The 14,426-nt window shown below is 36.2% G+C and overlaps 1 protein-coding gene across 1 annotated transcript in view; it reads left to right on the top strand.

Moving 5' to 3' along the window:
* The window catches only part of LOC112043799 (potassium voltage-gated channel protein Shaker), a gene marked incomplete in the record, with an annotated part of 391,434 nt that overhangs the window by 376,546 nt on the left and 462 nt on the right, over positions 1-14,426 (top strand). The window contains 5 exon segments of the mRNA XM_052890740.1: positions 4,738-4,841; positions 5,519-5,680; positions 5,849-6,492; positions 7,066-7,195; positions 8,650-8,855. Of these exon segments, the coding sequence (XP_052746700.1) occupies positions 4,738-4,841; positions 5,519-5,680; positions 5,849-6,492; positions 7,066-7,195; positions 8,650-8,855 (1,246 nt within the window).

Genomic DNA, 14,426 nt, shown 5'->3' with positions numbered 1-14,426 from the left:
TGCATAAGGACTTTAACTAGGGTGGAAAATTAGTTTTTTTACATCGTACAGGAACGCTAAATCGCTTGGCGGTACGTCTTTTTCGGTAAGGTGGTAACAAGCCACGGCCGAAGCTTTCCACTGTCGAAAGCCTACTGGTTCGTAAAAGTTCGCAATGTATTCAATATTTGTAAAAAGTTATTGTTCTCTTTGAATAAGCAGCATTTGACTTTGACACACTTAAACAAACTTAACTTTGACATGCTCAAACAAACTCAAAGCAAACTAAAACGTCAAAATACGGAACGTGCAACATTGGCAACGGCCCGTTACGAAATCGGCAAAAGGAAACGTAGGTATCTACATCGTAATGTAAGTAATGGAACATGTTTATCCTATACGTATATACTCGTATTTCATTGGATAGTATACGTCGTTTCCTATCTCATCAGGCGAAAGTGCAATACAAGCCGACCTTGGCCCGCACGTTAGGGATACTAAACCTGTCACTGGAGACTTTGTTGAGCGACTCACTTGAAGTTTACGCCTTGTTTGTTATTGGAGTGCCTTTGGAAAGCTTTGAATAGATCTAAGCCATACATTTTAAACATTAGAAGAAAAATACGATATCTCCTGATGATGATGCAATGAATATCACAGCTAATACTTGTTAAGCACGCTTACATATTTAATAAATTAATCACTTTAAATAATACTTATTTTTAAAAAACATTACTCATTTCTTAATCTAAGGTCTAAGATCCATCATCATAAGCAATGCAAAGAAAAAAAGAATGAAAATAAATAAAGAAAATTTGTTTATTGGACACACGGACACACACACATGCATACACACACAATACATAGAAGACAACAAAAAATCTATACTAATGTTATAAAGCTGAAGAGTTTGTTTGTTTGGTTGAACGCGCTAATTTCAGGAACTACTGGTCCGATTTGAAAAATTCTTTCAGTGTTAGATAGCCCATTTATCGAGGAAGGCTATATACTATATATTATCTCCATATTTCAACGGGAACGGGAACCACGCAGGCGAAACCGCGCGGTGTCAACTAGTATTTAATAAAAAGAAAACTAAAATTAAAAGATATTAAATAAAGCTAAAGTTGATGTGTGTGGTAAAAAATACATGGTGCCCGCGAGATTTGTGCAAATAGAACTTCACATGCACGAAATCACGGGCGTCCGCTAGTTTTTATAAAGAAAGAAAAAACAAAAAGCCAGAAAATTCAAAATAGACCAGGACAAAGTACACGCATTTACATATTATTTGAAACAAACTTAAATAGCCTGATGAAGGCTTTGTCATCAAGGTCGAACGTAAACTATATATAAAGATATGTGTTCACCTGATGAATATTAATAGATACGAAGTATATTAACTCGGGAGAAGTGCAGTAAAAGCTTTTAGAATTTTCAAGCTCCTCCGAATAAGGCTGCAAGGGCACAACGGTCGTTTGGTGAGCGGCGCGTTCAATTTCATCTTACAAAGTGCTGTGAATACTATTAACCTTGTCCATGATGTTCATACAACTGGGTACATACGAGTAGATGTGATGTTTTATTGTTGGTACCTATTTATATTTATATTAATTGGTAATTTCACAGATTAATCAATGATATAAAGATGGAGCGTACGGAACACGAAGGTGTGGTAGCCGCTTCAAATACGAAATTCAATTCAAAACGAGTCAGTACAACACGAACGAACGAGATTTTTTTTAAATGATTATTATATTAATTTACGTAATTGTTGTTAGTCTTAAAATTTTGAAATAAAAAATTATGAAAAAGTTTGTATATGGTTGGCAAGAAGACGCGTGACGTGATAGCCGTGATAGCCTAGTGGATATGACCTCTGCCTCCGATTCCGAAGGGCGTAGGTTTGAATCCGATCCGGGGCATGCACCTCCAACTTTTCTGTTGTGTGCGTTTTAAGAAATTAAATATCACATGTCTCAATCGGTGAAGGAAAACATCGTGAGGAAACCTGCATAGCAGAGAATTAAGAAAATTCTCTGCGTGTGTGAAGTCTCCCAATCCGCTTTGGGCCAGCGTGGTGGACTATTGGCCTAACCCCTTTCATTCTGAGAGGAGACTAAAGCAGTGAGCCGAATATGGGTTGATAATGATGAATGAGTTTCACCGGCTTCAGAACGTTGCTTGTATAGACTCACTCTGGTTACTCTGTGGATACTTTATTATAGATTTATTATTTAATTATTATCTGTTTAACTATATATTTTAAATGGGTGTATAACCTGAATTAAAGAAATTATTATTATTATTTACAAACTTATCTACTTCTCGTATATTATCTTTTTCTGAATTCATAATTTCTAAGGAATGTAATGTTTTCAATTTTTTTAATCGGTCAAAACCGATTAAAAAAATGGAGGAGTTTCTCAATTCGTCGGAATCTTTTTATGTATGTTCACCGATTATTTAAAGACGCCTGAATCGTTTTGAAAATTCTTTTTTTGTTTAAAAAAGTAATCTTTCTAGTTGGATCCGAAGCATTAGCATAGCATTTATAGATAAATTAATATATAATAACAGTTATTGTGATTTAAATTACACACTACTCACTGATATGAATATCAATAATAGACGGTGGTAGCAATGACGTCAACCCATATATCACTTATCTCATATTTATGCGTTTATTTACAAGTGGATGTCTACTACTTCACCCGCGTCCAATTCTATTTTTTATCTATTCAATTGATTCATTTCAAGATAAAACTAGTTAATTTTAAGTATATTTACAAACCCTTTTTCTACGTTCATACTTTTATGGACGTGTATCTTTTAAAAGATTTTTTGATATATAAAAATCTCGTTTCACGGTTTTGTAATTTTAATAATAAAATTATAAAAAATAATTTAAATAATTCAGTTTGTAATCGCACGCCTTCTATACGGCTCAACTATTAGTATAATTTGTATCAGAGTAGGTCGTAAAATATTTTACATCCATAATCTAATTATATTATTATATCCAATTAATATTTTTGCATCAAGCAATGGGGATGATGACTAGGTTTGAATATATTAATTTTTGTGAGACATTCGGGTAAATAAGGTCAATATTAACTAATCAATACCTACATACATTTACGGCCTCCGTGGCGCAGTGGTATGCGCGGTGGATTTACAAGACGGAGGTCCTGGGTTCGATCCCCGGCTGGGCCTATTGAGGTTTTCTTAATTGGTCCAGGTCTGGTTGGTGGGAGGCTTCGGCCGTGGCTAGTTCCCACCCTACCGACAAAGACGTACCGCCAAGCGATTTAGCGTTCCGGTACGATGTCGTGTAGAAGCCGAAAGGGGTGTGGATATTCATCCTCCTCCTAGCCCGCTTCCATCTTAGACTCCATCATCACTTACCATCAGGTGTGATTGTAGTCAAGGGCTAACTTGTAAAGAATAAAAAAAAAAAGTAGATTGTCGAGATTTTTGTAAATTGAATACGATTAAAAAAGTACAAAATCAATCGAAAATATTTTAACAATGAAAAATCATCCATTTTTAGCTTCCTTATTTGCAATGTGATACTTTTTATTATATAAAGTATAAATATAAATTTGTAATTTTTTTTAACGTCCATATAAATCTAAGATATCACGAGTGGGCTGCGTCATTCTTTCGTGCTATTTAGTATGGAGCGGATTTATATCCCTGTAGCTCCGAAAGTAATAATCGCAGACACACTGTTACTTTTACTATATACTTTTAATTTATATACAATTAAAAGCTGTCGTCATCCCTTTTATTAAGGCAGAACCACGTTTGCTAGTTTAGAGGGCCTAGTGGCAGTTTGATACTGTTACTATCGCGTTAACGTAAACGAGAATTTCTAAGGAATTGAAACAGCGCCTTCTAGTGGCACTACTGCACAACTGATTTAATTCCATATAAACTCGCGTTTACGTCAACGCGATAGTAACAGTATGAAAATATTGAAAATTCCCACTAGGCACACTGATAGTGTAATTAAAAAATCGCAATATCATCCGAGCTGGGAATCAAACTTACAACCTCTCTGTTATAAACCAAACTTCGTCAAAAAAGTCTCCCAAGTTGAACGTGTCGTGGAATTACATGAACATCAAAACTTACGGCGAAAATACAATAGCCAATAAAAACTACAGCAATAAATCTAAAGCAAATTGATAGATAGGCGTCTGTTTGAAATTTGCGAGGAAATAGTGCCCCAATCTGCCACTAACAACAGGCCGCGATGTATCTAGGTCGGTCTCTAGCGTATTGCACTGTTTACCCAATACCGTTTGAACCATGTTTGTACCATAGACGTAGCAATATTTACTAGCGCTGTAAACGTGAACCTCGAACAGTTTGACTTTTTAACACTTACTGTTACGTACTGTTACGTATTGTACAAACGGTTTTGTTTTTTCAATTTCGTATAGATTTTTTTTTATTGATATACAATAGGGATTTCTTCCTGCCTTCGGATTATGTTGGCACACAATTCTAACACAGAATTTGTTATTACCTATAATCAAGAATTTTCGTAAATAAAAAAGTATCATCAAGATGAATCTACTGACGGAAAATTAACTTGATAGTAATCGATTGTAAAAATGCTCCACGGATCCTGAAATTCGAATACGAAAAATTCGGAAAAACGGATTCCACGGCTAAAAAGCCAATATCAGTCGTAAAAAAAATACAAAATATTCACTTTTTTAACCATCAATTTTATTTTGTCAACAGATAAGCGGTCTTAGATTTGAAACACAACTCCGGACACTTAACCAATTTCCCGAAACACTGTTGGGTGACCCCGCAAGAAGGATCAGATACTTTGATCCCATAAGGTAATAAAGCCAATGATATTCTATATTATAAGATATATTATTATAAGATATACTAGTAGATGCCCACGACTTCATGCGCGTGAAAATCGTCTATTTATATTTTCATATGTTTTTATATAATAAATACAAAATCACAACCTCCCGGCTGAAGGTTAATGCCATCGAGAGGGTTGCAGAAAGCCACTGGACAAAGGTGGATCAAAGCCTAACAAATTCTAGAGACCTTACTGTAAGCCTGCAGAAGGCCACCCCTTAGTTGAAAAAATGATAATATTTTTCGAATTATTTATTGATTACAAGTGGACTACCTTAGAAATTAGATTCTGTAATGTTATAATGTTTACCTTATCCAACTTCAGTGGTATCTGCAAAATATGTCAATCTCTACCATTCGCTTCCTTTATTCGTGAACTTATCAGCTAGTCCTTTTACACACCCCAATCATCTCTTCTTTGTCTTCCTCTCATTTTGTGTCCATTTGTAATTTCAACATTCTTCTGTTAACATGACTTTCATCCTTTCGCATTACATGTCCATACATCTCAACAGACGCATTTTGTTCGCATGCATTCTTCTACTATCCGTCATTACCGCCTTACATTTCCACCCATATAGCACGACAGGTCTTACAATCGTTTTTCTATATATCTTAAAAAATAATATATTGTTTGTTCTAGGAACGAGTATTTTTTTGACCGGAACAGACCGTCTTTCGACGCCATCCTGTATTACTACCAAAGCGGCGGCCGCCTGCGCCGCCCGGTCAACGTACCACTGGACGTCTTCTCGGAGGAGATCAAGTTCTACGAGTTGGGAGAGCAAGCCACCAACAAATTCCGGTTAATATATTTAGTATTAATAAAATCACACAAAGTTATATATTACTATATGAGACCTTTATTTAGACTGAAGCTTGAATAAAATCTGCGTGAAGCGAATATGATTGTAATTTTAAAATCCAGACCAGAGTTTTGAGGATATCAATAAACACTTTTAAAATTTTTCAGTGAGGATGAAGGGTTCATAAAGGAGGAAGAGAAGCCCCTGCCCTCCAACGAGAGGCAGCGCAAGGTCTGGCTGTTGTTCGAATACCCGGAGAGCTCCCAGGCTGCCCGAGTTGTTGCCATCATCTCAGTCTTCGTCATCCTGCTTTCCATCGTAATCTTCTGCCTCGAAACCCTCCCGGAGTTCAAACACTACAAGGTGTTCAATACCACGACTAACGGTACTAAGATCGAAGAGGACGAGGTGCCTGACATTACTGATCCATTCTTCTTGATCGAGACGCTCTGTATTATTTGGTTTACCTTCGAATTGATTGTTCGGTTTCTGGCCTGTCCTAATAAGTTCAACTTCTTCAGAGACGTGATGAATATAATAGACATAATTGCTATAATCCCGTACTTCATCACCTTGGCCACCGTTGTCGCGGAAGAGGAAGACACGCTGAACCTCCCTCGAGCACCAGTTTCCCCTCAAGACAAATCCACCAATCAAGCCATGAGTCTCGCCATACTGCGTGTGATCCGACTCGTGCGGGTGTTCCGTATTTTCAAGCTGTCCCGTCACTCCAAGGGTCTGCAGATTTTGGGGCGAACTCTGAAAGCATCCATGCGAGAACTTGGTCTCTTAATATTTTTCCTCTTCATTGGTAAGTACAAACAAATCTCTAAAATTATGCCGCCTAGTAGACGAAAGTACTCAATAATTTTCCAACATTGTAATCATTATGAACTCTATTTGATCATTGAATTTTTTTTGATGAATCTTATAATCAAAACTCCAGGACATATAATATTTGCTGTAATCTAGTTTTACAATATATAATAAATTAAGAAGTGTTTCGACAGCACCATGTATCGTAAGTGTAAATAGGCATATATGTGTGGAAGCACATCCGGAAGACCGTTGCGATAGTGGGGAGGTACACAAGGTACCAGCAAAGCCACACAAGAGGCCGCGGCACGAAGGGCGCGAGCTCTTGCACCACATGTTTTGTGTTTACAGGGGTGGTCGTGTTCGCAAGCGCTGTATACTTTGCTGATAAAGATTGTCCCGATTCAAACTTTTCCTCAATCCCCGATGCGTTTTGGTGGGCAGTCATAACAATGACCACTGTCGGCTACGGAGACATGAGGTAACCCCACTAGCCCGCTCCCGTCGCCCGCCCGCTCTCTCCCTGCATTGTATATCCCACTGTATGCGCGTTCGTATGTGCTTAAAGGTGTGGTGCTGTTTTCATCTGCGGTGTACTTCGCGGAAGCTGGAAGTGAGAACAGCTTCTTCAAATCCATACCTGATGCGTTTTGGTGGGCGGTCGTGACAATGACGACCGTAGGATACGGCGACATGACGTATGATACAGCGATATCACCCTAAATAATATCATCTATGCCTACTCGTCATTTCATTTTACCCTACAACTTACATGGACATCTTAACACGGTTATGACTTTCTTTCGCTATATCATGTAACTACATACGCTTTCGTTTGGTTTTATTGACGGTTCGCTTAAAGCATAACCGATTTATTACAGTACCGTTCACTTATTATACAAACCAATGCACGTTATATTATGTAGGTATATATTTTACATTCTGCCGTTATATATTCTCTGAACTCCTACAATTTTACATGGAAGCATAGTTAAAGAATATCGAATATATATATATAAATATATATGATATTTATACAAAAATACTGACAGTCGTATTCATCATAGCTACAAAATCCCTCGTCGTGTGACAATCGCCCTCCCCAAATCGTAATCAAAATGAAACTGCTACAAGCGACACTTCAACTTCGATAACGTTGGAGCCAATTAAACGAGCAACGTAATTCTTGCAATGAGTGCGGTGCTCTGAATCGTACATACATCTTAAGTTGAAGTGGTCCCTTTAATATCTCGGTGTCCGGATCCCTATGTTGTATGTGTTCCTCTGTTACGCTTTCGCTAAGATATCGATGTATTACGTGTCAAATGTTTCGTTGTTGTTATTGTTTCTCACTATGGGCCTCATAGCTTACCTATCGAAAATGGTGATCGTATGGTCTTGCACTTTTGTTACCGTCAACACAACATCTATTTGTCACCGAAGCTACATGTCAATTAATTTGCTTATCACCTTTATGCGCAATCCTCCTCTCGATCCATCTTATGGGCTAACCAGTTCCATGGAACTTGGTACATTTTATACGTATTTATACTTATGCTACTATGTAAAATTGATGTTCAGACTTTGCCGCTTAATTTTTGCCAACGCATCTCATTGTCTCTCATTGTTCACACCATTTTCGATATCCGAGTAGGTGTTCATCTTTAGATATTGTTGCATGTTTCAAAATGTACATACCTACTTACTTTTTTTATACCATTTATATTTTTTTTCACTGTCTTAGAAATTTTATTTTAAATAAACAATTACTACGAACATGTCCAAAAATATATCAAGACTCGGGCGGGAGATGTATTAATAGATTATTTAAACTACTATTGTGTGCAAGCGAATTCATCTGTTAATACGTTTATAACTGGAGTTTTGGTTATTTTGGACATAATGCTGGCGTTAAGCTTTGGCTGTGCGATACAGTACGATAGGTAACATCAGCTGGCGTGTGTGACAGGTGACGTATGAAATTGTACTGCAATGTTGCGAATGTTTACAACAATAGGTTTTATCATTTCTTTAATGGGTTCAGTTACACTAGTTAGATGTATGCCGCCTGATCATTATCACCAGGGCAGTATACTTCGGCACTCGTTCGCTTGTCAAATCTCTCAGGAGTCTAATGTTTTTTTCTCGATAGGCCTGTTGGAGTGTGGGGTAAGATCGTGGGGTCGCTCTGCGCCATTGCTGGCGTACTCACCATCGCACTGCCAGTTCCTGTCATCGTATCGAACTTCAACTATTTCTACCATCGCGAGACCGATCAAGAGGAAATGCAGTCACAGAACTTCAACCACGTCACAAGTTGTCCCTATCTGCCCGGGACTATTGGTGAACCCTATTTAAGTAAGTATCTAAATATGTGCACGTAAATGTAGTTGACGAGTACATTTAGAAAAACGTAATTTCTATTTCTATATTTCTATATTAACGTAAAATGACTATTTTTGATTGCTCAAGGTAAACTGTGAATAAACTGCACGTCAAAAACATTCATTTCACTCCATAATTTACTTCAGCGGCTAAATATTAGAAGGCTCTTGTTTTTTCACTGCAGAATAGTGTTAATTAACAAATAATCTATATCTTTCGAACGTATTTTCCGATTACATTATAAAAGGAAAATTGCATTCTTCATTGCAGCAAAAGAAAACATAAACGAAAAAGTGTAATGTTTAAGGCGTGCACGTCATGTCCAGTATTCCTTGATCATTTCGACACCAACAATTTATATTACGCTAACTCGAATTTTAGACAAAATTGTAATGAGGTTTTTATACATATGTGAATAAGAAACTGGAATAGTTTAAAAAACTAAAAATACACGCTTGATTCCCATATAATGGGGGTTCATTTCAAATAGCCTGTCTGCCATCTTGGACATCCATCATGATTACGCAGTTTTACAATCTAGTCGGTAAATCATGATGTTATTTAAAATATTGATTTATTTTTATTAAGAAATTTCAGGAAAACGAGCTAAATACAAATTTTTTCCCAAAATTTTAAATATATTAAAATATATATTTATAATTCTCATGTAATGTCCACTTTTATGAGTTAGCTTAGTGTAAATTGCTGGTGTGCAATTTATTTGTTTGCTTTATTTCAAAGTAATTTTGATTTAGAGTTATATTTCTTTGTGCAATGAATATCACAATTTTGCATGTTTTGCTTATTCTGTTTTTTTTTTTTTTCTTTTACGTTTTATTTTCCATACTTTCAGGTGGGAAGGATGATGAGAGAGATGAGATCTACAGTGACCAATGACTAAACAATAATAGTGTTGTGCGTTTGTTTGTTTAGAACCAATTAGTTTTATCGATAGAGACGATCTTTGTGATATTATCATAAGGCAAAAGTGCAGTGTTTATGTAAATATTAGTTGTTTAAGTTATGTGAAAATGCCATGAAAATTGTTGTTCATTTTCTGCATAGTAATGTTTGCGATGTTATTTTATTAGATGATAATAGAATTTTGATCGCATTCTGAATGGCTTTGTTTTGTTTTTTATTGCACTTTTTTATTTACCCTTACATTGAAATTTATAGCAGGTATTACAAAGTAATTACGTGGAAGAAATATTCGCATCTAAGTCTCGTTCCGCTGGCACACAGTTTTTAAATTATAGCCTGAAGTCTAGTAAATAATTTAATACCGGAGCAATTTACGCGGAGAAAAGCTCTCATCTTATTTTTCCTTAACTACAGCGAAGAAGAATAAATTTATGAATCTATAGTTTAAAGTCTATTAAAAACTGCATATTAAACTAGTTTCTTCTTGTAACTCCGCCCGTGCTAAGGGTTACGACTAAGCCGGCAGTCTTTTATTTCCAATTCAATCTTAAGTTTTTCTTTGTACTGAGTTTATCTGTTGCTTTCTTTTTACGCCCCCGGCGAGTGCTGATTGAAAGAAGACGGTTTTAGGAAAATGTTTTCCCGAAGGTTAATTTATTTGTATTGTAGCTTCTTTTCCTTTATGTTTTCTCCTACTTTGGCTTTTGTCAGACTACAATCAGCTTTTTTCAGTTTGCAATTTGTAACATGACAAAATAGAAATTCATTTTCATACAGAACCAAAGATTTTCAAAGAAGGTATCTTCTTTCGGAAGGCAGTTTGGCTTTATCTTACATAGGAAACACAGAACAGAAAATGCTAAAACAAACGCTTTTAGCAATAAAAGGACCAAGGGGGCGGGGACCGCGTATCCTCATATATGCAGACGTACGCTAAGGTGTTTGTATTATAAGAAAATATACTTCATTAACAGTTACATACTCGTAGAGTAAACTTTAGCTACAACAAAATTTTTTATTTTGCTTATTTTGTTCGACATGCACTTTCGTGCCCGCAGATTATTATTTAAAATATCAGGAAGATGCGGAATTTAATATAAAAAGCCTGTTCTTTAAAGTTAGAAGGCTTCCACGAGGGTTAAGTCGCGGGCGTTTCCTAAAATTTAATTAATATAAATATTTTTTACTAACATTGTGTTTAAAAACAGCTTATGTTTTAACATACAAACTTCTATTGATATTTTCTTTGCATTAATAGTGCGTAACAACTGAAGGAGTTCGTCCGGAGAATTGCAACCGATACTATACGATGATAGAGTCCGCACAAAAAAAAATACTTGTAAACTAAACCCACTAATATATAGATTTTGATATTATACTGTTGTTAACACGTAAGGGTTTTTTTTAGAATTAGTGTTTACATGAATTTTATTATAGACGGCGCGCATGTTGTTTGTTAACGAGAATTGCAACAAACGCCGGAAATGGTGTATTATTACAATAATAATTAAAATGTTTTGATGTTTACCCTATTTCCCGTTTGTGTAGTAATAATTGCAAACGCAAACCATACCTAGAAGGTACTTGTGTTTCAATCCAATGTTTACTAATTTCATGTGCACGCGGCGCTATGAATCGGAAGTTTTCGTCGTTGTAGTGTAAACAGAGCCAGTCCATTTATAATATATATAATTACTTAACGAAATTACTCATTGCAATTAAGCTACATTTATAAAAGCGAAAGGTCACATAACGATATCTCGAAAACGACATACGAAGATTAAATTACAAAGACATAGATTAAATAGTCCGCTAAGCACGGATTTTGCGACAGGGCTGGATTATGTTATAGGGGCGGGCGAAGTTTCGGACGTCCGCTGGTGACGAGCTAGAGTAGTTTTTCGAAAAAAATTGGGCGTACCTAACAGGTAAAAAAATACGAAAAAATATAAATATTATTGTCATTTTACAATTAAGTCAATGATAATTGTTCGCACGTTAAAATCATACAAGCGAACCGGTGTACGGAGAGGACAAATTAGTCCACCAGCTTTTAATTTATGAAAATTCTAAATTAATTTATGTCATGATTAATGGTGGTAAGTAAAGTTGAAAACTTAAAATTAAAGTTACGAGGGTTTCAAACGCGCCTTAGTCCGAGAAAAACCCACAACAAACTCAGCTAAGGTTTATTTTTTTTTGTTTACCTCCATTTTAAAATCTTATCTAGAACTGTCGCTTTATCATTTATATAATAATTGACACTGTAATAAAACTTCCTTATTGGCTTGCGTTTAATAAACCTTTTTAAGAGACATACCAGTGGCTTTATGAGGCAGTTTAGAAAAAACGTATGCAAATACCCTTAAAAGAATTACTAATATATGATAGATAGACACCCAAATACACACAGTAAACATAAAAGTTATCGAGGTAATCGAGACAGACTCAACAAGGCCACTGTACTACTGTACTATGTAGAGGTTGATATTCCCATAGACTTCATAACCTTTACTTTCATTCACCCATCGCCTGTATTCAACGTAAAGGGTATCAATCCATTCATAAGTCAAGTTCAAACACGTGTCATGTACGTAACAAAGTCTAGTTCGTAAATATCGGAAGAATGATAGTGAAAGCGTACGCCGACATTTTATTTCTGTCTACCCGAAGTAGGTACACCTATTTTAAACTCTTAATATTTTTTTTTATTCTTTACAATTTAGCCCTTGACAATAATCTCACTTAATGGTACGTGATGATGCTATCTAAGATGGAAGCGGACTAACTTGTTAGGAGAGGAGGATGAAGATCCACACCCATTGCGGTTTCTACACGGCATCGTAGCGGAACGCTAAATCGCTTAGCGGTACGTCTTCGTCGGTAGGGTGGTAACTAGCCACGGCCGAAGCCTCCCACCAGCCAGACCTGGACCAATTAAGAAAATCTCAATCTGCCCAGCCGGGGATCGAACCCAGGACCTCCGTCATGTAAATTAACCGCGCATACCACTGCGCCACGGAGACCGTCAATATGGACAACTGTTGTACCCACTACTAACTCTGTCTGTTCCGACTAATTAGAGGGGAACGGAAATATTGCTCATATAAAAAAAAAGATGTGATGGCAAATATTCTAATGAAAAATATGAAAGTTTATTATAATATGGTGTTTTTAGTTACTTAGTTATATAAAAATAACCCTACCAGCAAAGACTATGACAAACGATTCAGCATTCCGGTACTGCTGCGTAGATAGCAGAACATGCCTTCCGAACCGGTGGTAGAATCTTTACAAATAGTCAACTGAGGTGTCAAAAGTTCTTATAAAGTGAGCCTACTTGAAATAAATGATTTTTGATTTGATTTGATACCATCATAAGGTAGAATATACTTGTACAACTAAGTTCGCTTCCAACTTTAAATTGCAGTCAAAGATGCAAACAGCTAAGCCCTCATTCGCACGAGAACTTTTTAACGGACGTTAAAAAGCGTTCAAATACAACAAACGCGTTCCGCAGTATATGTTCACACGACAGCGTTTTTAAGTCACAACGTTTCTTTTCGATCTGTGTTGCATTTTCAATTTTGGGCGTTGAAAATAGACATTCCTTTAACTTCATAATATATTTCAATGCTTTTATAACGTCCGTTAAAAAAGTTTCGCACGAATAAGGCTCAACTTGTAAATTAATTAAAAAATATTGGAAATTTTGGATAGAAGCAGGCGTTACTTTGCGGAAGTTCATCATGATTATATAATGATTTATTTATTTTGCTATCAGCCGCGAAAAGTCGACGAACCCATGCGACAACGTCACCCAGGTCCGACAAAATACTCTCTACGTACTCTAGATGTTGACTCTACATCTCCTGAGGATGCTCCGGTTTCGGGGTGAAACGTACGTAGAGAGTATTTTGTCGGACCTGGGTGACGTTGTCGCATGGGTTCGTCGACTTTTCGCGGATGATAGCAAAATAAATAAATCATTATATAATTGGAAATTTTGTTCATTTTCATCAGGAATTCATCAAGAATCATACAGTATATTTCTTACCGATATTGTGGGCATGATATTCGTATTGCGATGTTCGGTGGCTGCTTACGTGTTCTGTTTACCTACTCCACAAAAGTTTCCCCTAAAAAGAAAAGAAACGAGCACAGAATGTCAGTGGTGCTAGTTTATTGTTCCCTTAGACAAAGTAGTGTATGTCTCAGTCAGTTTTGTAAAGCTTTCTCTTTATTTAGACTTTGCTTTGCAATTTGAGCATCGTAGTTGCTTTGCAAGTTGAAAGACATCTTTTAAGATTTCAAATAAGACATGATAATGTAACAAATGAATCCGCTAATGCTAAATTCTAATCGCTTGGTTTATCAGAAAAACAAGTTATAACAGTGTGTGTCTATTAAATCCAATGCTACGTAAGATCACATTAGATAGCTCATCTATCGGATCTCGATTTTTAAAGAATGCTGATTGGACTGCCGGGTTTTTGGCACGTACCTACTGTACAATTTACATTTTTTTAATGTCTCTATTCTACAATTTTTCATGCCTTGAACTGACTTAATGATTTTTTTTTTAAATAGTAAAGTTATACAAGAATGTCGAAGTGTAGA

Source organism: Bicyclus anynana, chromosome Z (genome assembly GCF_947172395.1).
Source record: "Bicyclus anynana chromosome Z, ilBicAnyn1.1, whole genome shotgun sequence".
NCBI lineage: Eukaryota > Metazoa > Arthropoda > Insecta > Lepidoptera > Nymphalidae > Bicyclus > Bicyclus anynana.
The sequence above is the reverse complement of the archived record's forward strand: the minus strand, read 5'-3'. Positions and strand labels throughout refer to the sequence as shown.